Below are 20,589 nucleotides of genomic sequence, written 5' to 3'. Positions count from 1 at the left end.
CGGAGACCCCAAATCCCCGGTGACATGCAGCTCATTCATTGCTGCATTTTATTTGCTACTTCACGATGTTCCGTCAAAGCATTCGTCGCTTTGGTACCACGGCCGTTCGGGCTGCTGTCGAGAACAGACCTGCCTACACTTCCCGGGTGTCCACAGCGCAGGGCGTTGTCAATGGTCTGACGGAAGGTAGGTTGATAGCTCCGTTGCGGGTTCCGAAGCGATTAGCTTACAAATGCGTGTCTATGTAGCAATTGGCAACACTCCTTTGATCAGATTGAAGCGCCTCTCTGAAGAGACCGGATGTAACGTGCTGGGCAAGGCTGAATTCCAAAACCCTGGCGGTAGTGTGAAAGATCGGGCCGCACTGTTCGTCGTCGAGGATGCCGAGAAGAAGGGACTACTCCAGCCTGGGGGTACTGTTGTTGAGGGCACTGCCGGTAACACCGGTATTGGTCTCGCGCATGTTTGTCGGTCTAAGGGCTACAAATTGGTGATCTACATGCCCAACACACAGTCTCAGGGAAAGATTGACTTGCTCCGATTGCTGGGTGCCGAGGTCTACCCGGTCCCCGCCGTCGCATTCGACAACCCCGAGAATTACAACCACCAGGCGCGCAGACATGCCGAGTCTCTGAACAATGCAGTCTGGACCAACCAGTTCGACAACACTGCCAACCGTCAAGCCCATATCGAGACCACTGGACCGGAGCTTTGGGCGCAGACTGGCGGCAAAATTGATGCCTTTACCTGCGCTACGGGTACTGGTGGTACGCTTGCTGGTATCACACGTTATCTCAAGGAAGTCAGTGACGGACGCGTTAAGAGCTTCCTAGCTGACCCGCCAGGCAGTGTGTTGCACAGCTACATCCAGAGCGGCGGCAAGCTCGTCGACCGCTCAGGTGGAAGTATCACTGAGGGTATTGGCCAGGGCCGTGTGACCGACAATCTCCAGCCGGATATTGACCTGCTGGATGGTTCCCTGAACATCAGCGACGAGAAGACCATTGAGATGGTCTACCGCTGCTTGGATGAGGAGGGTCTCTACTTGGGAGCTAGCTCTGCTCTGAACGTGGTGGCTGCTAAGGAAGTTGCCGAGAAGATGGGCAAGGGCAGCACTGTCGTGACCATCCTGTGCGATGGTGCTTACCGGTACGCCGACCGGTTGTTCTCCCAGACTTGGCTCGAGAGCAAGAAACTGCGCAGCTCGATTCCCAAGCACTTGGAGAAGTACATTGTGCTACCCTAGACCCACTCAACATATGTGTAGAGATTTGACCTGAATATAAAATGTATTTTTCGACCTCCCAAGGTTTCCAAGCTTCACAAGTCTATGTAAAACCTGCCGAATGTAACTCACTGCACATGGCAAATATTTATTTCTGTTCTAGCTACCTGCAGAACTAATAGATTTGGTTCTTCTTTCCGGGATCCATGGTTAGGTATACACTGGAACCAGCCCTATACAATGCCTGCCCAAGACATATGTGCCTCAAATTTCTGCTGATAGATTCATGAATCATTGCACATGACTTGACACTCTGCAAACCAGCATCCTCATCTTCAAAGTCCCTTTTTAAATATAGGGGTTTGTTATCTTGCGCATGTGACGCTAGGCAAGCCATCGATGCGAAGGCTGTGACTCACAGACACTACCGGACTCATAGCAACCATCAGCAACGCCCGGCCCATTTGGAGTCTGCAGGTAATAATTGTTTTGCTAACTCTTGGTCTCACATCCGAATGCTACAAAGATGCGTCTTCCAGCCGAGATACTTACCCTGATCCTCCAACAGGCCGCTGAAACTTCATCAGTCAAAAGTCTCGTACGGAGGAGACTTGTAAACAGTATGCTACACATCCTACGAAAAAAAGTCTTATCTAATCCTTTACTAGGGTTTTTCGCCAGCGAAATTATGACCATAATAACGAAAGATCCAACACTTCTCGAAAACGACTGCTTCGGCTTCGAAAATCCTGATTCCCCGATACCAGGACTGAGATGGTGGAGTAGATTCCCAGCAGATCTGAAACGTCGCTATCTTCATCTGAAAGTACAGCGTCATACGCAGAATCCGTGTCTCTTCTCGAGTCACGTCCAGGAAATACTGGACCTACCAAGCAACCGAACTGCCAAGGAAACAGAAACGCTACTCGATAAAATGATTGACGTTTTTTGCTGTGTGGGGTTTCTTTCTCCTCAACATATGCTTGACTCTCAATCCCACAAATCATGCTCAGAAGGATTTCGGGCTTTCCAGCGATCTCTTTGGGAATCACCAGCCATGACTCTCCCTGTGATTCTTGCGATCAGTGCAATTATCCGCGGCGATGCTGCTGAACTAGAGTCCATTTATCTGAACACTGGAATGGTGATCAATAACAAGAGCTATCGTTTCAGCGTTATGCCACTGACAGTTGCTGCAAAAATGGGCAGTGAAGATGTCATCAAGACAATAATAAAGTGCTCGGGAAAGGACGGAGGGAGAGCCCTTCGTGGGTTCTATTGGCTTGATGTCGCGATAATATCTGCACGAGCCGGGAATCTGACAGCGTTAAAGCTCTTTACCAAGTACCACCAGGCCAATAATGATAGGACTTACCATCATCATTTCCTGGCGCAAGCGACTAGAGCGTCAGCGAGGACTGGGGAGTTAGATGTAATGCATTACTGCGTGAAAGAAAATCGTGGCTACTTCAATAATCGTGAGAACTTGTTAGACTCGCTCATACAAGCTATCAAATCCGGGCAAGTGGACATAGTGAAATACTTGCTTGACAGCGGTGAATTCGACATCAACGATACCAAAATACAGTCATGGGACTGTGGGAAGGGGGCCTTGTTCACAGTTCTTCATGATTGCCCTTCAGAAAAGAGGCCAGCAATTATCAAGCTCATCTTGGACCACGGGGCTGATCCGAACAGGATATATCCAGTTATACCCAGGACGCCATTCCAAGCAGCTGTCAAGTTAGGAGATGTCCAGTCAGCTGCTGCCTTAGTTGAATATGGAGCAGACATTCATGCTGCATCGTTGCTCCCTCCTCCTGCACTTATGATGCCACTGTTGCTACAGGCCATTGAGCACAGGTCCGCTCCCTTGGTTGAACTCTTGTTGAACAGCGGGGTTGATCAATTTTGCGACTGGAGGAGGAAAAGGTATACTGTCTATTGTGGAACAGAGGAGAGAAATCTTGACAATATTTTCTGTAAGTTAACATGGGACCAGGAAGAGGAGGAAAAGGTGGGTTATTATGTTACGGTACAGAGATTTAGTAGTCTCTAAAATGTACAGTATACGCAAAAGATAAGTTTTCCATAGGTGCTCTCTCGAGTTTCGCTAGTATCGAACATGTAGTGACTGCCACCTATACTGACTTGAGTCGATCGTTATAACATTATATCTGAGTAGGTAAATTTTGCTCCAGCAAGTTGCCTGATTGCCAAGAGCAGATGCGAAGGTGACTTCCTCTTCGGGTGGGGGAACTTGACAGGCGCTCAAACCCTTCCGTTGAGAAGTCTCTTTTTTCTCGATTTATTCTTCCTTTTGTCCCTTTCACTGAAGCATGCCAAGCCTCTATGGAATCGAATCAACCAGCACCTAGGATTTTAAATGAAAGACACTCATGTGATGAAGATAGTCCCCCGCCTTCGTACTGAAGACAGGAAGTAGGGCTATCTGAAATTCGCGCATCGACGCACACCGTCCTTGTCCTTCTGCCACCGCATTATTAAACAAATACCAATCACAATAGATGTTCAAGAAGAACGAATCTTGCACTCGCAGCTGTCGGCCTCGGGGGGTTGTACTACTGTGCAAGAGAAGCTAATGTGACTGATCCTTATTAGCCCTTTCCACAAGTGCATTCTGCTCCATAGACATCTACAAATATGTAACAGTACATGTCCACACAATACTTAGACCGCTATGTACTAGTTGTAGCTCATACTACATCGTAATCGTCATGAATCAAAGAATCAACAGCCATTCTTTTTTGATAGTGGAGATAATCCATCAAGTCAAAACAAAGCAGTCACGAGGAACATCAGATCCCCGGCAACCCACTTGTCGCACATTATGTACAGCAAGAATATATCGTACAAGAGATGTAAAGCAACCCAAACGCCCTCTATGCTTCCGTTCTATCCAAAATATTCGCCAAAGTGCCGTAAAAAAGAAGTACAGACCGAAAACAAGCAACGGAAAAGGTATCGAAACAAGCCAGCCAACGGGAGTGAAGGTGGGTGGTAGTCGAAGTCGAAGTCGAGATCAAAGGCGACATTAGGGCGAGTCTAATCATCGGAATCGGGCATGCGCATATAAGCATCAATAGCAGCACTGAAAGCTGCAAAACCGGCACAACCAAAAGCAGCAGCTTGCGGACCAGCCTTGGCACCCAGAATACCACCAGTCATACAACCAGCCGCAACACTGTTGGTCAAGTCGTTCTTCGCGCGAAGACCCTCAATACAGCACTCAGTTCCGGAGTAGAGCGCACCGACGATACCGAAGTTCTTAGCAGAGGACCAGGAGCGGGCACCCATGTCCTTGAAACCGCGGCGGACCTGCTCGCGCCAGGGGAGATCGGCGATTGCGCGTCCTTGCGGGGTAAAGGTTGAATCGTAGGACATCTAAATATTTCATGAAATGATTAGAATGGTCATGTTGTAAGATGGAGGGGTGCAGCGCGACTTACACTGGCCATGAAGAGACCGAATGCACCACCGAGACCGAAACCCATTGTACCGGAGATGACTGTCTTGACGGGGCAGGACTCCATACCGGCTTGCATCTGTTGCGGATTGTGTTAGTCAATATACTGATAGATTTGCTAGAGGGGCACGTACCATCTTAACCATCGCTTGCTCTTGCTCGTTCATGCCGGCGTTGGGGTTACCTCCCAGGCCGCCCATCGGCTGCGCCGTACCCATACCCATACCCATACCCATACCCGCGGGGTTCATGATGATTAATTCAGTTGGTTGACCGTGTGGGTTCTTTGGTGATTTATTTTCAGGAGGATGCCTGGGTGGATAGGACTTGAGGCGTAGTAAGATCCCCTATGGACACGAACCAACGGAGCGCGGAGAATCTTGCGGAGGCGGCAACTCACGCAAATTTATTTTTGCGGCGCGGCAGATCAACCAAGGTAGCAGTTTAGCACGTGACTCCGTCGGGCCAGAACGGGGTTACAGATCTATATCAAAGGTTCTACAAAATGTTCTGATGATGATGGAATGACTGTGATAAAATCTCATCAAGAAGGTAATTCGATATTTGGGTTTCTCATTTATCACTGTTTGATATAAACAAGCAGAGGTCAAGGTCAAAGAAACCAACAAAAGAACCAGACGCTCCAAATTGTATAGAGAGATAAAAAAGAAGCAACGCTCTCGTGGGTGCAACAGTCGTAGCCCTGCATAGTTTCAAGGATGCTGTGTCGTGCCAAATCGCCCAACGGAGACCCTCGTCAATGGGGCCGAAGAAGCAAATGGGGAATAATATATATATAGAAAAGAAGATTGAAAGAAAAGCAAGGCAGGACTAGTCCTTCTTGCTGCTTTTTCCGGAGGAGTTGTTTCGCTCCGGAGATGGCGAAAGACTGCGTTCCCATTCAGCCATAAGATTGGAAGCAGTACGCTGGAGCTTGGAGGGAGCCAGCTTGGTGATGACAGGCCAGGGGATGCCTTCGGTGACACTGGGATCAGGAGCGGCGGAATTAGGATTCCACTCGCCAAAGCTGCGGATCAGGCGTCAGCGTCAGCTCATGACAAGGTTGTCATAAATAAAATCAGAGAAAGTCGAAATGTACCTAGCACTGGTTCGTGGACTACTACCCTGCGTCGTGGGCGACTGGTCCGGCTTCGACTCGACAGTCGACCGACTGGACGAGGGTGTATGTTTCTTATTTCCTGACAACGGGGTATCCCAGACATCCCAATCATCGGCGGTATCATCCTCCTCGTTGGCTGGACTGCCGGAGCGGCGACCGAGCCGCTCGGATTCCTTCTCCCCCCGCGGGGTCGTGTCGTCGACTTTTTCGGAGAGGCTGCGACGAGCGCCGGGAGTCTTCTGCGCTGGTGAATCAACGCCAAATTCATGCCAGAACGAAGAGGCGATGTCCGCCGGCTTGGAGTCTTTACCAGATGTTGGCTCAGCCGCTGGCCCCCGACCCCGCGACGAAGATGATGAAGATCTTGATTTGTCCCCCGCAACCGATAGACGGTCCCGACTCCGTGATTTGGCGAGCGAATCTCGTTTCCGCGTATTCGGTGGTGCTAGCGAGTTCGGCGATGACACCGTTCGTGATTCTGTTCCGTTGATACCTTCCTCGCCCACAGTAGCTTGTCGAATATCCTCCAGGAATGTCCACAGACCCTCGCGCAGATCCGAAGCCATCTGCTTGCCGGTTCGCATAAGCGCCTCTCGAGACGGTGGAGGCATGGTCTTACGCCACTGTGCAAGCAGATGTTCCGGTACCTGACTCTCGTCGATCGGTGCCACCATGCTCGGACCAGTAGTCGCTCGTTCAACCGAGGGCAGAGTGGCGGACCGTGGTGTCCGACCAATGCGCTCAGGATCAGGAAGACCGGGGCTCAGGCCAGAGGTCAGAGTGATGGGGGAGAGAAGAGACAATGTGCGTGTGTGAGAGCCCTGGAAGACTCGCCGACCATTGGATGAAATGGTTGTGCCTGCGGGAACTGCAGGGGCAGCACGAATACTCGTACGCCGATCCAGTTCCCGACTGATTCGCTCTTGGGATATGGCCGAGCTGCCGACGGAACTCATGCTTTGTTCCCGACGGTGCGAGGTCGAACTCGGAGCCTCTGCCCCACTCAAATCGGGAGATCGAAGTGGTAGCATCGGCTCAGCGTGATGACTGATCTCAGTGCGTTTCCTCGACTTCTCTGACAACGCCCATTGTTTCTTGATCGTTGACAGGTCTGCCTCCGCGCGCTGCAGCTCCTCGCGGAGCTCCATCACCTTCCGTTCCTGAGAAGCGATGGCCCGCAGAAAGTCGTAGCCATCGTCTTGGACATCGAATGGAATGGGCGTTCCGGGGGGAAGAGCAGGGAGCCCAGGGTTTGACGACTGTGTGACGGGGGTCATGGATGCCGGCGACGCAATAGCGCTATCCGGGGTTGCGGCTGGGGAATGATTCAAAGGGAAGTGGATGGGGAGATTCAAGGTCAGGCGTTTCGCATGTCGTGCTGTGTTGTGAGCACGTGGTAGTGATGATCGGTTATTCTGCGAGAGGGATGAGGAGCGAGAAAGAGTGTGTGACTGCTCGGATACAGGCTCCGGCTGTGTTGGGGATTCGAGGGTTGAAGTCTGGGACGCATCCGGCGGTGGACCGTGGGCGAGTAGATCGCCCATTCCCGAGCTCTCCATGATGGACCAGCCAGCAAGGAGAGAAACGAATGAGTTATGTTGGAAGGTATAGGGGCATATGAACACCGAAAAAATATATACAGAGGATGGAATGAAGAGGAAAAAGGTGACAGGCGAGGTCTGGAAGTCTCCGTTCTCCTGAGAGCCCACAGCGGGTCCCTGGACCGCGCATCCTTGCCACGAGTGTTTCAGGGGCCGCCCCGAGGTACTGGCCGCTTTTAGCCAGTGATTTCGTTTCTATTTACTGCAATGCTGTAATTTCTACTTGCCTATCGATATTTCCCATAATATTACTTGTGTTTGGTGTTATGGGAGAGCCTCAGGGGTTAATGACTCGTGGGGGCTAAGAATGATCGACAGTTCAAATTGCCTAGATACGAACGAGCAAAGCCATTGGATGAATTTCTCCGATCTCACATTGCATACCTGGGCATGCTGTACATGTGCGCATTCTTTGTGTTGATCGATGAAATCATAGCGATGTACAACGTGTAGTGTAACTATTAAAAGCTTTAGGATATGAAATCGAGCAATAGATCCTCGCACAAGTACATTTAGCTAGCTGCTCCATTATGTACAGTCTTGCTTGATATAGTGCCAGGGTCTAGACTTAGAATGGGCTCAAATAATAACAAACTGTGTAGATCACATCAACTTTGGAGGATGAGATTGAAGGTGTATCAGGTCCTCATAATCCTAAAATTAGACGCTACAAAAACATCTTTGAAATTGCTAATTTGCTAAATTGCTCCATCTTGTGTCGAGTAAGCATCCACTCCAGTATACGGAGTACTCCACTTCGCGCTAAAAAGACTCCGTACACTCGACTGCGCATTACCTAATATGGTTTAGCGTATCAGTTTGGGTTTAGCGCTTCTCTCACCGCGCATGCTTCTATAAAGTCGTCTCCACAGTCTTTCCTATCATTTCGTCCATTGTTCCTCTTTTCTCCCTATCAGAACCCTTTGGGCCCTACTATGATGTCGCATAGACTCCAATTTGATTACCCTTTTCATTTACCCCAATGCCCGCACTTGGATTGCTCGTTTCTAATGACATTTTGCATTAATCCTGGCATCATTCGCTCCTGTAACCTTATAATCTACTCAACCCACTTCTATCCAAGACACTACCAACCATGAACACCATAGATTGGGAAGAGTAAATACGCTTAACTTCATAGTGAAGTCAGATAAAGAGAACTGCAAATGCGCAGAAACATTAAGTACGCTGAGACAATATATATACTCTTGCAGATTATAGCGCCAAGGTAGATATGATACGGATTCATCAAATCAACTTCATCCCAGAATTACGAGTCTAGACCTCGGAAGAGCACTGTTTTCGGTGAAAGTTCAAATCACCCCTTCGAATTTGAGAAGTCAGCGGCAAATGCCGATCAGCTAGAGATATTGCTTCTTTCCTGTTGCCGTCATCCGGCTCTTTACTTCTTATCTTACTTGAATCTCGACGAGAGCACTTGAAATGAGCCGTGCACCAGTGATCCGATCTTTAAATTGTTTTAAATTGTTGCTCAAGGAAAGGTACATTCCTTGGAACGTTCTTTCGCTTCCACTGCCTACTTGGCAATACCCCGAAACAATTCCAGGTTCGGAAGAAGTGAGGCCCCTAAAGGAGTGTTAGACCCGCTGAGGACACCATGGTCCATCATTGAGACCAACAAATGAGAGGAGTAGTTAATGTTCTTAGAATTTTGATGCACTGGCAACAAAGCTTCGAATGTGTAGCAATATGAGTTTACGAGGAAAATAGGCTGGAGAAAACAGAGTTCTGGGTTGGAATGATATATCATAGTCGCAGCCCCTTAACACCCCCGATGTGTGTGTAGCAACTCCGCGCCAGGGCCACCACATCATATATTGTCCTGCCTTTTAGCCTACAATTTGATATCAGAACTTGTCATATAGAGAAGAATTGGACCTCGGAATTAACCGGGATCCTAGGGCAAATGTGACTGTTCCAACAAAGAGAATTGGATTCGGAAAGCTTACAAAATCGGGAATATTTATGCTTTGGTATGCTGCTTTTGAGCTGATATGCCTGTGATATCCTTCCACAACTATATGTAAGCACCTGGCCACCTTCGCGCTCGAGCTGTCTGTTTAGGTACATGTACTCGTTCTTTCAGAGGTCCGATGCCCGTTTCTTCTGATTTCATTTTGGACATGCCTTTGTATCTCAACAAGGGATATCTATCATGGTCTTGCTTCATCTTCCGAAGCACCAGGCAATGTGATTAAGCCACGGTATGACTCCCCATAATATATTATACACCCGAGGCAGTTACATCCACCGCTGCTTTACGCCCCACACACTGCGTAGACAGCCCCACACATGCCGACCCGAAGCTTTCCAGCGAAAGGAGGCTCTAGGCCTGGCTAAGACATGCACCGGCAGATTACAGACGAACCAAGCTTTTTGGGTCAACTTCCTACATACAGAGGACAACACTTCAATACAGGATCATGTAAACGTAGTCATACATGTTCAATCACAGCATATTTTCATTCAACCCAGAGATTTTCATACATACTGTATCCCACACTTTCCCCCTTACCGAAAGCAATACAGAGGTAGGGGGGAAACAAGGGGCGACAAAAACATACACACATAAATGACAAATAACACCAGGAAAAAGCTATCCATGGAAAAAGAGCCGAGCCCGACGTATTGGATCCAATACTCAGGACAGGGATGAAGAGAATCAAAGCATAACCACAGGTTCCTTCGGAACAAAATAGACAAATGTACCAGAAATTACTACACCATCACAACTCCGGGAATCATCAAACGTAAAGACAGAAAGAATGGACGCCAATATGCAAGCGAGTGGCAGACTCGGACAACTTATACAAGACCCAAACGCCGTGAGGTCTATACAAACGAATGTATCAAGAGGAAGAGAGGGAGAGGTTGAGGATGAGGTTGAAAATGAGGTTGAGGCGAAAGGGATGGGTTGGGTTGGGGTAGGATTTAGATTCCCCAGCGGTTGCGGAGGCCTTCTGCCCAGCGGGTGTACAGAACATCGGTTAACTGTTTTGTGTGTTCCATACCAGATGCGTTCTGGCCGGGCAAGTTGGCAAGAGGGGATGAGGGTTGAGGTTCGACGGCACTTGATTGACGTCGGTGGTGGCTTTTAAGGTGAGGGTTGTTTTGCGCCAGCACAAGGCGTGGTCGCTGTGGGGAATCTGGCTGGGCAGATGTAGGGATGAGAGTAGACAGGCGGGGATCAGCTTGGAGCCTCTCGTTCATGATGCGCACGATGTGGTAAAGACCCTCGGGATCGACCATCTCAAGGTCACTCCAGGCCTCTGCCAATCGAGAGATTGCTTCACGCTTCTCGCCGTCTCCGGTGGTAGCAAGGACTTCCTGGCACGACAGACCCACAGCTCTGCTGTAGGCACGTCGGCCGAGTTGGCCCTCTTTGCTTATCGTGTCAGTAGAGAGAGGCTTGGGGCTGGTGTTCTCATCAAAGCCAGGCGGGGGCTTGATCTGTGCGTTCTCATTGTTGGCGGGGACACGGTCTGAGACACGACGGAATTGGCGGACGGTGGATGGAGTGTTGCCGTAGCTGAGATCTAGGCCTAATGGTTGCTTGACACCGCTGGAGCGGCGCTTGGTGTTGGCTCGGCGAACCGATGGTGAGCGCTCGGCGTCCTTTGCCCGACGAACTGTGGAATTGGCTTGATGCTTTGGTGGTGCGGGTGGTTGAGTGATGTGCATATCTTCCATCAGTTGGCTGGGGTCTTGTTCTTCCCACTCTTCGTCCAGTGTGGACCAGTCGGTACCCTTGGGCACCCACATGCTAGGAGCTTTGACGGTATCAAACACCCAATCTTCATCGTCGTCTTTTTCTTCAGTCGGGAGCTTGGTAATAGTATTCCTGCAAATGTATTGTTAGCAGATATCTGTCAATCATCTGTAAAATAACATACAGTGACTCTGCATAGTATTTCACGTCTTTGGCCATTCCTCGTCCACCATCCCAGTCCTGCTTGCGGTGGATAAGCTCCTGCAGAGCCTCGGTTTTTCCTGCATTTCGAATAAACTTATGACGCAGAAGCTCCTTCGCACTGGGGCGGTGATCGGGGTCCTTGGTCAAACACTGAGCGATGAAGTCTTTAAATGTGGCGCTGTAATCGTTGCCCTCCAAGCGAGGAGCCGGGTTTTTCGGAATCAAGAATAGAACTTTCATAGGGTGTGTGCTGGCATGCGGAGGCTCGCCATTGATCATTTCAATCGCAGTAATACCCAAGGACCAGATATCGGCCTTGAAGTCGTATCCGGACTGCTGAATAACTTCCGGAGCCATCCAGAAGGGTGTGCCGACAAAGGTATTGCGCTGAGACTTGATATTAACCAACTGCGCCGCGACACCGAAGTCGGCCAGTTTCACTTTTCCGGTATTCGAGAGTAGAACGTTGGCGGCTTTGACATCGCGATGGATCTTTCCTTCACTGTGGAGATAATCGAGACCTTGCAATAGCTGTTGGCAGACGATTGCGACATGCGCTTCGTTGAAAACCCCTGGTTTCAACTGCGGCCAGGATTAGCAAACGCAAATGCGATAACGAACCAGCAGGGATAAAGCCGACTTACCAGATCCAGACACGATCCTCCTCCCAGATACTCCATCACAATCCAAAGCTTGTGCCCCTTGAGGAAGCTTGCTTTGTACTGTGTAACAAACGCGCTGGCGCAGGTGGCCAGGACCGAAATTTCCTGCTGAATCTCCTGGATATCATCTTCGCTGGACTCGAGATCGATCTGCGAAACAAACGGATGTCAATTGAGGTATTTCGATACCTTTCGGACGAATGGATGCATACATGTTTCACCGCGACAATTTCTCCGGTAGTTTTATCAATTGCTTTGTAGACAGTGCCAAAACTTCCACCTGGTAAACAAGAAGCGGATCAGTACATCAATTCCTGCAGGGGCATGGTTGGAGATTAAGCACTCACTTCCCAACTCCTCCATCACCTGGTAATGACTCGCCATATCTTCCGCCATTCTTGCGACGATCGGCTCAACTTAGCGACTCCGGACGGACTGGGCTGCAACGGGGATAGTAATCATGCACAGGACAAAATCGTTGTGCTTGATAGCCGTAACAAAAACACCCAGGAGACTTGGAGTAGCAAGTTTGTCAAGAAAAAGAAATGGAAGATGGTAAAGGGGTGGAGCCTGTAATGCGCATTGTCCATGCTAAACAACAGCTCCGTCTCGCATGGCAACCGGGTGGACACCTGACACGTCAGGCCGTAAGGTGGGGATAACCTTACCAAACCAGGACTAGCGTCGATGCAAGGGTCTGGTTCGATGCAATAAACTCTACTAACTATACTCTTTATTGATTCGGGCAACTTGTTGGTACTGATGATGGTCTTCTTTTTTATACACTGTGGATACGCTTCAAATAAATTCTAAAAAATATTCCGTACATTCTACCTTAAATGTACTTGTATGGGTTCATGATGCCGTTCTGCAGAGGAAGATCAGTAAATAAACAACAAGACCTGCAAGGAATTCAGTACTCACGGGATCATAGACAGCCTTAAGCTGCTTCATCAACTTGACCATGGTTTCGTTCTGGCTGTAACCAATGTACTCCCGCTTGGCAACACCCAGACCGTGCTCAGCACTGATACTGCCGTTGCGCTTTTGAATCCACTCATACACCCAGGGCTCAATGGCCTTCTCCACATCCTTGTTGTAGTGACGCACCGACACATTCAAGTGCAGGTTGGAGTCACCCATGTGACCGTAGCCGACGACAGCGCGCACGGGGAAAGAGTCATCGTCGCCGACGAAGCCCATCTCGGTCAGACGAGCCTTGGTGTCCTCAACAAGGAGGTATAGATCAGACAGAGGGATCGACACATCGTACTTGTAGGTTCCGCCGAGGTGACTCAGGGCCTCGGTGATACCCTCACGCCAACGCCACAGAGCCTGGAACTGGGTCTCGTCCTGAGCCAGCACACCATCAGCGACAATGCCCTCTCCCATGACATTCTCCAGGAATGTCTCCAGCTTGGCCATGTCGTGCTCAGCATTGGAGCCGCTGGTCTCAATCAGGCAGTAGAAGGGGTACTCGCCTTCCAGCGGGTGCTTGTTACCAGTAGACTCGATGACCAAGCCCTGACTACGGCCGTCCATCAGCTCGAATGCGGACAGAATCTCCGACAGCTGACCCTTGGCAGCCAGGTAAGCCTGCTGCACCTGCTCGAAGCTCTCCAGACCGAAGTAGGCGACGTTGACGGCCTTGGGACGCGGTGGACAGATGATGGACACAGCAGTCACAATACCAATAGTGCCCTCGGAACCAATGAAGAGCTGCTTAAGATCGTAACCAGTGTTGTTCTTACGCAGAGTGGAGAGGGCGTCAACGATAGTCCCGTCCGGCAGGACCGCCTCGAGACCCAGCACAGTTCCGTGCAAGCTACCGTAACGCAGCAATCGCAGACCACCAGCGTTGGTCGCAACGTTACCTCCAATGTGGCACGAGCCCTTGGCACCCAGGTCAAGGGGGAACAGGTGGTTGTGCTCGGCCAGGTACTGGTCAGCCGTCTCAAGAATGACACCAGCATCAGCGACCAGGACTCCAGAAGCCTCGTCAAACGAGCGAATCTTGTTCATCCGCGAGGTGTTGATGACAATCTCATCGAAGACGGGGACTGAACCACCGACCAGACCAGTGTTTCCACCCTGGGGCACGACGGCCAATTTCCGGTCATTACAGTATTTCAGCACCTTACTGGTCTGCTCTGTGCTGCCCGGTTTCAAAACCAGACGAGTGTGGCCCCGGTACTTGCGCATCCAGTCGCTGTTGAAAGGTTCAATGTCGTCCGTCGCATCGGTGGTGACGCCGTCAATGACTGCGGACTCGGAGCCCAGGAGCTCCTTGAAGAATGCGACATCGTCTGCAGAGATCTCGGCGAACTTCGAGTCACGCTTGAGGTTGGGGTATGCGTCGCTGGTGTACTTGATCTGCTTGTCGGCTCGAGCGGTGGAGCTTGTAGTGAAGCTACGCAGCACGGTCGCACATGATGCTTGAGGGACGATGGGGCGAGCGATGATGCGAGTGCGAGGTACTCGAGCACGGCGGAGAGCCGCTGAGAGGTTCCGAACACCAGACATGGTTGTAGGTGGTATGTTGGAGAGAGGAGGAACTTGGCAGATAAATTTTGGGGAGGATAATTATCCGGTCCAACAAATTCCAGAGTGGAGATCCCGCGATCGACGGCAGAACGATCATGATTGCGCCATACAACTTGCAAGGATTTCGGTGATTTTCGGCTTTCGACTTCCGGTTGCGCTAGAGGTTCGGTGGTACTGAGGAGTGTTTGGCAATACTGCCATTATTCGTGCGAGCCTCCATTTCAACACTTTAAGCTTCTGCTTGATTCGTAACCTTAGTTTGACGGAAGCACCAATTCCCTTCTATGTAACTTCCAATTGCAATGTACAACGAACCGGCTCCCTAGGTTCTGGAAACTCAACAAGTTTTGATGTCTAGTATCAATTGAGGGGAAATCATCTCCATCTCCCAGGTCTAATTGATCATTTTCATCTTGGATGTTGTTTTGTTTAATTTTCAATGTGGGCTCTTTTTCTAAATTGCCGAAGCAAGCATTTTGATGCCGAGAGATCGGCAGGGGAACCTGGTCAGCAGAGCTACCTGAGGAGATAGCCACCATTTATTTCAATATTGAGTCCTCAAGATACCAGTGGATGGATGAATCAGGCCCAATGAAGCTCCAGAATCAAAGCAGTAAATAAAAGATAACATCTAGAAGCGGCAGGAAACCTAACAAGTGAGTCAGTTACGTCATGGTAGCGCCCCGCTAGACCACAGCAAATGGAATTTCTCACCGGCGAACGACACTTCCCACTTAACAATAACGAAAATGACTTCCGTGGTTCTAGTAACAGGAGCCAGTGGCCTGCTTGGCCGTCAGGTATTCAATACCTTCCAGCGCTCAGGCGTTCTAGTGGTTGGACAGGGACTATCGCGAGCTACCCCGCCAACAATTCTGAAAGCGGACCTTGAGAAGGAAGAAGAGGTCAAGTACATCCTGGACGAGGTTAAGTATGTATCCTCGGGACAAATCAACCATTTGGGCAATTGCTAATACTGAACCCTGGTCATTAGGCCCCAGATTGTCATCCATTGTGAGCTTCATTCTCTCCGTCCCCGGCCCACAGAGCTAACGTCGGACACAAGGTGCGGCAAACAAATCCCCGGACCAGTGTGAGAAAGAGCCAGAGAAAGCACGCAAGCTCAATGTCGACGCCACACGTATTCTCGCCGAGCAATGCTCTACCCGCGGAGCTTTACTGATCTACATTTCCACCGACTACGTTTTCCCCGGAGTGGAGGGCCAAGCGCCCTACGAAGTTGACGCAGAGACCAAGCCACCGAACATGTATGGTCAATTCAAGCGCGATGGAGAAGTTGCAGTTCTGGAAGCTACCAAGGCAACCGGTCTAGGTGTGGTCCTCCGTGTTCCGGTACTCTACGGAACCGCCAAGGATCCCTCCGAGAGCGCCATCAACTGTTTGGTGGATGCAGTCATGAAGGCACAAGATGCAGATGCTGGTGTGAAGATGGATGATTGGGCCCAACGCTACCCCACCAACACCGAGGATGTGGCACGTATCTGCCGAGACATTGTCATCAAGTACATTAAGGAAAAACACCGGATGAAGGAGCTGCCACATATCCTGCAATTCAGCTCCGAGGACCGTATGACCAAGTACGAGATCTGTGAGAAGCTTGCTGGAGTTCTTGGTTTCCCGCTGCCTGGTATGATTCGTAACAAGCAGGGCAATGACCCCAATGGCGCTCAGCGGCCATACGACACACATCTGTCTACTAAGGCACTTGTGGAATTGGGAATTGATGTCAGAACTGTTGACTTTGTGACCTGGTGGTAAGTGGAGTCTTGGACTCCACTGGACTCTTTTGATCATTGGCTAACCTTCATGCAGGCGACGCGAATTGGGTGCGTATAGGAAGTAGGGATAATGGTATGAAACGTTCTGAGCTATGAGGCCTCTAAATGAAACTCAACCCAACCTCTTTTGTATAGGTCATACAAGGCCTGGTATGAGCAAGCAAATGAACAGAAATGACAGAAATTTGTCAACCAACTTTGTGACCTATCAGCTTGCCGATCTCGTCCATGTTTCACGTTGATCGTGCCACCACTGAATCAATCGAATTTCCTCGGGGAAACAGTCGCAAAGATCAGCGTAGATTATTTTTTCTCTCGTAAATAGACGCTATCGATCTTGAAACTTTGTTTGAGACATGTGGCCACACAAGTTCAACCCTATGAATAGCCACGAGGTACATAGATCGGCAAAATTATTTGTACTGATCCAAAATGTAGTTTCTGACTTGTTCCAATCTTATATCCAATTTTCCACGCTGGTACATTCTATAAGCTCTAGCATCTTTAGGTGATGTTGAGAAGACTCAAAACGAATATATAGCATACATGCCTGAGTTTGAATGACAAAAAGCGGCCATAAATTCTTTGAACCGAGTTGACTATTGGTATTTCGCGACTTATCTACTCGTCTGCTCAGCTACAGCAGATGTGAAGGGATTCAGGGACGATCCCCCACTTTAGTGGACCAGAAAACGGAGCTACCCGGTGGATCCCTCAGGGTCCTGGCTTGTGCAACATTCGATCTGGATCTTTTTTTCCAATTTCATTCTGCAGTGTTCTACTGCCGATCGTGGTAGCTGAACACAGGAGGAATGTCGCGATCCGGAAGCGTCTTCCCGTGTCCGCACATTTTCTCTTCTTCATCTCCCCAAATCCCGCAACCGCAAAGTGCACCAAATCCCCAATGAATTTCTGAGTGAGTGATCTGCAATGTGACTGGTAGTTTCCATTCTTGAGTCCTGCAGCCCGGTTCCTGATCGGCGCGCTTGCCTTCCAGGCACCATCTCATCCATTGTGCACCCAGCGGTGTGATGGGGGCCCAAATCTTCCTCCAAATTTGTCGCATTTTATTTCAGCCCCATAACTTGGCGGTTTGAAAAAATTCCACCATAGTCGTGCTTTCATTATTGTTGTCTTTTGTCCGCTGCCTTATTCCTTTTCGTCGTATTCCCTCGTGTGCTCGCTTAAACTGGTTGTCGCATTCTGTCGCAATGCACTGACCCTTTTCCGATCACAGCGCTCAACCCTAACAAGGGACCTTGATTGTCACACGATCAAGGAAAAGAGACTTGGGATTGCGATTTTGTCCAAGAATCTCTTGAGTTCCCTCCAGACGATACCAACGTTCGACCGCGATGGAAATGTGTAAGGCGAATGGCGCGGCGCAGCCGACGCGCCAGCCCTCTCGGTATCGATCCGCTCGGGAAGGGACTCATACGGTTACGGCACATGGAAGTGGGGTAATGGTCAAAGATGGGGCAATGGACCATACTGCTAGGAGTGGGAGCACCCAGTCAAATGAGGCCAATCCGTCGATTGCAAGAAGTATGTCTCGGTACCGGCGCAATCGACCCTCTGCTAGCAATACTTCCGGGTCTGTTCCAGCCGTTCCGAATCTCGCACATGCCCAGGCAGCTCTACTCTCAGAAAAAACGAGCGTGGATTGCACGACAGAGGAGGAGCGCATACGAGAAAAGCATCGACTAGATGCGATGGAGCAGTTGACAGGGGGAGCTCAGGTGGAAGAGCCTAAGCATTCATACTGGTCGCGATCTTCCCAACCGCATAAAAGACGGTCAAAATATGCAAATAAAGAAGAGCCAATGTCGATGCAAACACACGAAACATCCGCTCGACCCACATCAAATCCCTCTGCAACAGGGGAGCGGAAGTCCTTCTTCCAGAAGGTCAAGCTATCTAGAGCCAAAGAACCCCAGAAAGACCAGTCAAGACCAAATTACATCGGCGTGGGAGGAGGGGGAATCGTTCCTGGAATCGATGCGCCTATCTCAGCTATTAATGCCGGAGAGCGTCATGTTCGCGTACAATACAGCGATAGCTTTGTCAACTTGACAATCACTCCTTCCACACTCGTCTCAGATCTACTCTCGTCTGCTGGGGAGCACTTCCCCGAGATCGACCCCAAGAAATTCATTCTGATTGAATCATTTCAGCAACTCAGTCTAGAGCGGCCCTTGCGTCGGCATGAGCATGTGCGAGATGTTATGAACTCCTGGGCACGAGATACCGACAACAGTCTCATTATCATTCCTCCTTCCAGCATGGCTACCCTGAATCAAGTGAATCCTCCGCAAGTCCCAAGCGATCAACCTGTTGACACTACTTTCTACATTTACCATTCTCAACGGCGTCGTAAATGGGACAAGCGGTATGTCACTTTGCGTGCAGATGGTCAAGTTTTCATTTCAAAGAAAGAAAACGCGAAAGACCACACGAATATCTGTCACTTGTCCGACTATGATATCTATTCTCCAAGTGCGCGAGCCATTGCCAAGGACCTCAAGCCCCCCAAGAGAATCTGCTTTGCTATCAAAAGCCAGGAGAAGTCTTCCATGTTTCTATTGAGTGACAATTTTGTGCACTTCTTCTGCACCAACGACCGGGCCCTTGCCGACCAGTGGTACCATGCCATTCAACAGTGGCGGAGCTGGTATCTCATGAAAAAGACAACAGAAGTCACGCAGTCTGCCGGCCATGAAGCGTCTCATCCAGCACGTACGCTGACTCGGAGGCGCGACCCGAACCCTTTCAGTGATGCGCCCCTGGTGGATATGATTCCCAGTGATGCAGAGTCGCTTTCCAGGGTACGACCATCAATGGACAGGCACCGGGCCCCTCATGTAAAGCGTGATTTCCCCGAGACACTGGTGTTGAACACTCACGCCCAAGACGATGAACCGCTAGTACAAGGTATCAGTTCTGAAGTAATAGACGCTGAGACCTTTTCGCCCTCGGGACTACTAGGACGCGCCTACACCCAGAGGCACCGATCCATGCGTGAGCGACAGGAAAATGAAAAGAGAGCGATGCAAAATTCCTCATTGTCTCCAGATTTGAATGAGGCTGTGCCTCCACCATACACGCCTAACGCCGCACCGAACGGCACCATGCTTAATCGCAGCAAGTCTCTCAATCAGAAGGGCAAGCCCCTTGTTGACCTGACGCCGGTCTTCCAAGAACAGCCGCAGCACACTCGCAAAGGCCGCGGTGTCACCGTGGAGCCCGGCATGGCACTAATCGACGCAGCCACAGGCCCTGACCTCTTGCCTAGCTCCATGGCCATCCCACCAGCTGTCGCATGGCGACGCCCCTCAGTCCCATCAGTCGAGGTCCCACCGATCCCCCAGGCTCGACTCCGGGCCAAGTCCATTCGCAGCGTGCGTCCTGCTCAGCCCAGAACGGATACCACTTCGGCAAACCATAGCCCCAGCTCGCCGGCTGTTCCGTTCTTGCCCCACAGTCTTCTTGCAACTGCCCCCAACGCAAACCATAATCAGGCAGCACCCATTGGCCATGGTGTCGCAACTGGTGACCGCAATGCTACCCGGCCGATGCTGGATATGTCTCCGGAAAATCCATTTGCAGAGGGCAGCTTGCTTCACCAGCTGTGAGCTTCCCTGAATCTTACATTTTCACGACGGTATGATCTATGTTCTTTGGAATATTTGTTCGGTTCCAATTCTCAATTTATGACCAATCTCTTTTCTTTCTGTTTTCATGCCTTTTTTTCCCTCTTAAGTACAATTCGGCGGTGATATCAGCCATAGTGCGAGGATACGACGGAGGACACATTCAATGAAGTACTGATGTCAAGTCGGGATTTACTTATTGTTATGATATCTTTACAGATGCACTTACGCTGTTTCTGGGTCCAATGTTTCATATTAGATACCCCAATTTCGTTGTTGAACAATGAGTAGCTTAGAAAAAAAAAAAGAACCTCCAAGCCATTTAATTCCACAACTGTAACCCACCAAATAGTCTTACATGTACTAGTATCTTACGATAGGACTCGATGTCACGGGTGTGTCGATCCTCATGTAGCCTTATCAATAGAGCTCGGAGCGTGGCTGATCTGCAACCGGAATGGAATGCAGCCCTGCAGGTCACCCGCATACGGAAAAACACCAATACGAGACCTAAACAAGGAGGTAATAAATAAATAAACTCAGATCAAATGTAAGTGCAGCATCGAT

General features: G+C 49.9%; 7 protein-coding genes across 7 annotated transcripts; 3 read left to right on the top strand and 4 right to left on the bottom strand.

The window, feature by feature from the left end:
• Window positions 1-65: 65 nt before the first annotated feature.
• N7503_011707 (cysteine synthase A) lies at window positions 66-1,246 on the top strand (the record flags this gene model as incomplete). Its single annotated transcript, XM_057071253.1, has 2 exons — window positions 66-186; window positions 249-1,246. 2 exons carry the CDS (start codon window positions 66-68, stop codon window positions 1,244-1,246), a joined length of 1,119 nt encoding a protein of 372 aa, XP_056917864.1.
• Window positions 1,247-4,291: 3,045 nt separating this feature from the next.
• N7503_011706 (translocation channel protein TIM22) lies at window positions 4,292-4,963 on the bottom strand (the record flags this gene model as incomplete). The annotated part of the gene is made up of 3 exons (XM_057071252.1): window positions 4,292-4,630; window positions 4,696-4,791; window positions 4,847-4,963. The coding sequence occupies 3 exons, from the start codon at window positions 4,961-4,963 to the stop codon at window positions 4,292-4,294; spliced, it is 552 nt and encodes a 183-aa protein (XP_056917863.1).
• Window positions 4,964-5,543: 580 nt separating this feature from the next.
• N7503_011705 (DUF4048 domain-containing protein) lies at window positions 5,544-7,391 on the bottom strand (the record flags this gene model as incomplete). Its single annotated transcript, XM_057071251.1, has 2 exons — window positions 5,544-5,739; window positions 5,812-7,391. 2 exons carry the CDS (start codon window positions 7,389-7,391, stop codon window positions 5,544-5,546), a joined length of 1,776 nt encoding a protein of 591 aa, XP_056917862.1.
• A 2,994-nt stretch (window positions 7,392-10,385) lies between these two features.
• On the bottom strand, window positions 10,386-12,425 carry N7503_011704 (STE20 family serine/threonine-protein kinase; the record flags this gene model as incomplete). Its single annotated transcript, XM_057071250.1, has 5 exons — window positions 10,386-11,295; window positions 11,348-11,949; window positions 12,012-12,179; window positions 12,242-12,309; window positions 12,377-12,425. 5 exons carry the CDS (start codon window positions 12,423-12,425, stop codon window positions 10,386-10,388), a joined length of 1,797 nt encoding a protein of 598 aa, XP_056917861.1.
• A 439-nt stretch (window positions 12,426-12,864) lies between these two features.
• On the bottom strand, window positions 12,865-14,552 carry N7503_011703 (FAD-binding oxidoreductase; the record flags this gene model as incomplete). The annotated part of the gene is made up of 2 exons (XM_057071249.1): window positions 12,865-12,897; window positions 12,954-14,552. 2 exons carry the CDS (start codon window positions 14,550-14,552, stop codon window positions 12,865-12,867), a joined length of 1,632 nt encoding a protein of 543 aa, XP_056917860.1.
• Window positions 14,553-15,295: 743 nt separating this feature from the next.
• N7503_011702 (dTDP-4-dehydrorhamnose reductase family protein) lies at window positions 15,296-16,495 on the top strand. Its single transcript, XM_057071248.1, has 4 exons — window positions 15,296-15,504; window positions 15,568-15,587; window positions 15,640-16,348; window positions 16,407-16,495. The coding sequence occupies exons 1-4, from the start codon at window positions 15,323-15,325 to the stop codon at window positions 16,435-16,437; spliced, it is 942 nt and encodes a 313-aa protein (XP_056917859.1). The 5' UTR covers window positions 15,296-15,322; the 3' UTR covers window positions 16,438-16,495.
• Window positions 16,496-17,727: 1,232 nt separating this feature from the next.
• N7503_011701 (uncharacterized protein) lies at window positions 17,728-20,004 on the top strand (the record flags this gene model as incomplete). Its single annotated transcript, XM_057071247.1, has 1 exon — window positions 17,728-20,004. The coding sequence occupies one exon, from the start codon at window positions 17,728-17,730 to the stop codon at window positions 20,002-20,004; it is 2,277 nt and encodes a 758-aa protein (XP_056917858.1).
• Window positions 20,005-20,589: the final 585 nt, after the last annotated feature.

This window comes from Penicillium pulvis, assembly GCF_028828015.1.
Source record: "Penicillium pulvis strain IBT 33274 chromosome Unknown scaffold_8_segment0_segment0, whole genome shotgun sequence".
Classification (NCBI taxonomy): domain Eukaryota; kingdom Fungi; phylum Ascomycota; class Eurotiomycetes; order Eurotiales; family Aspergillaceae; genus Penicillium; species Penicillium pulvis.
The sequence above is the reverse complement of the archived record's forward strand: the minus strand, read 5'-3'. Positions and strand labels throughout refer to the sequence as shown.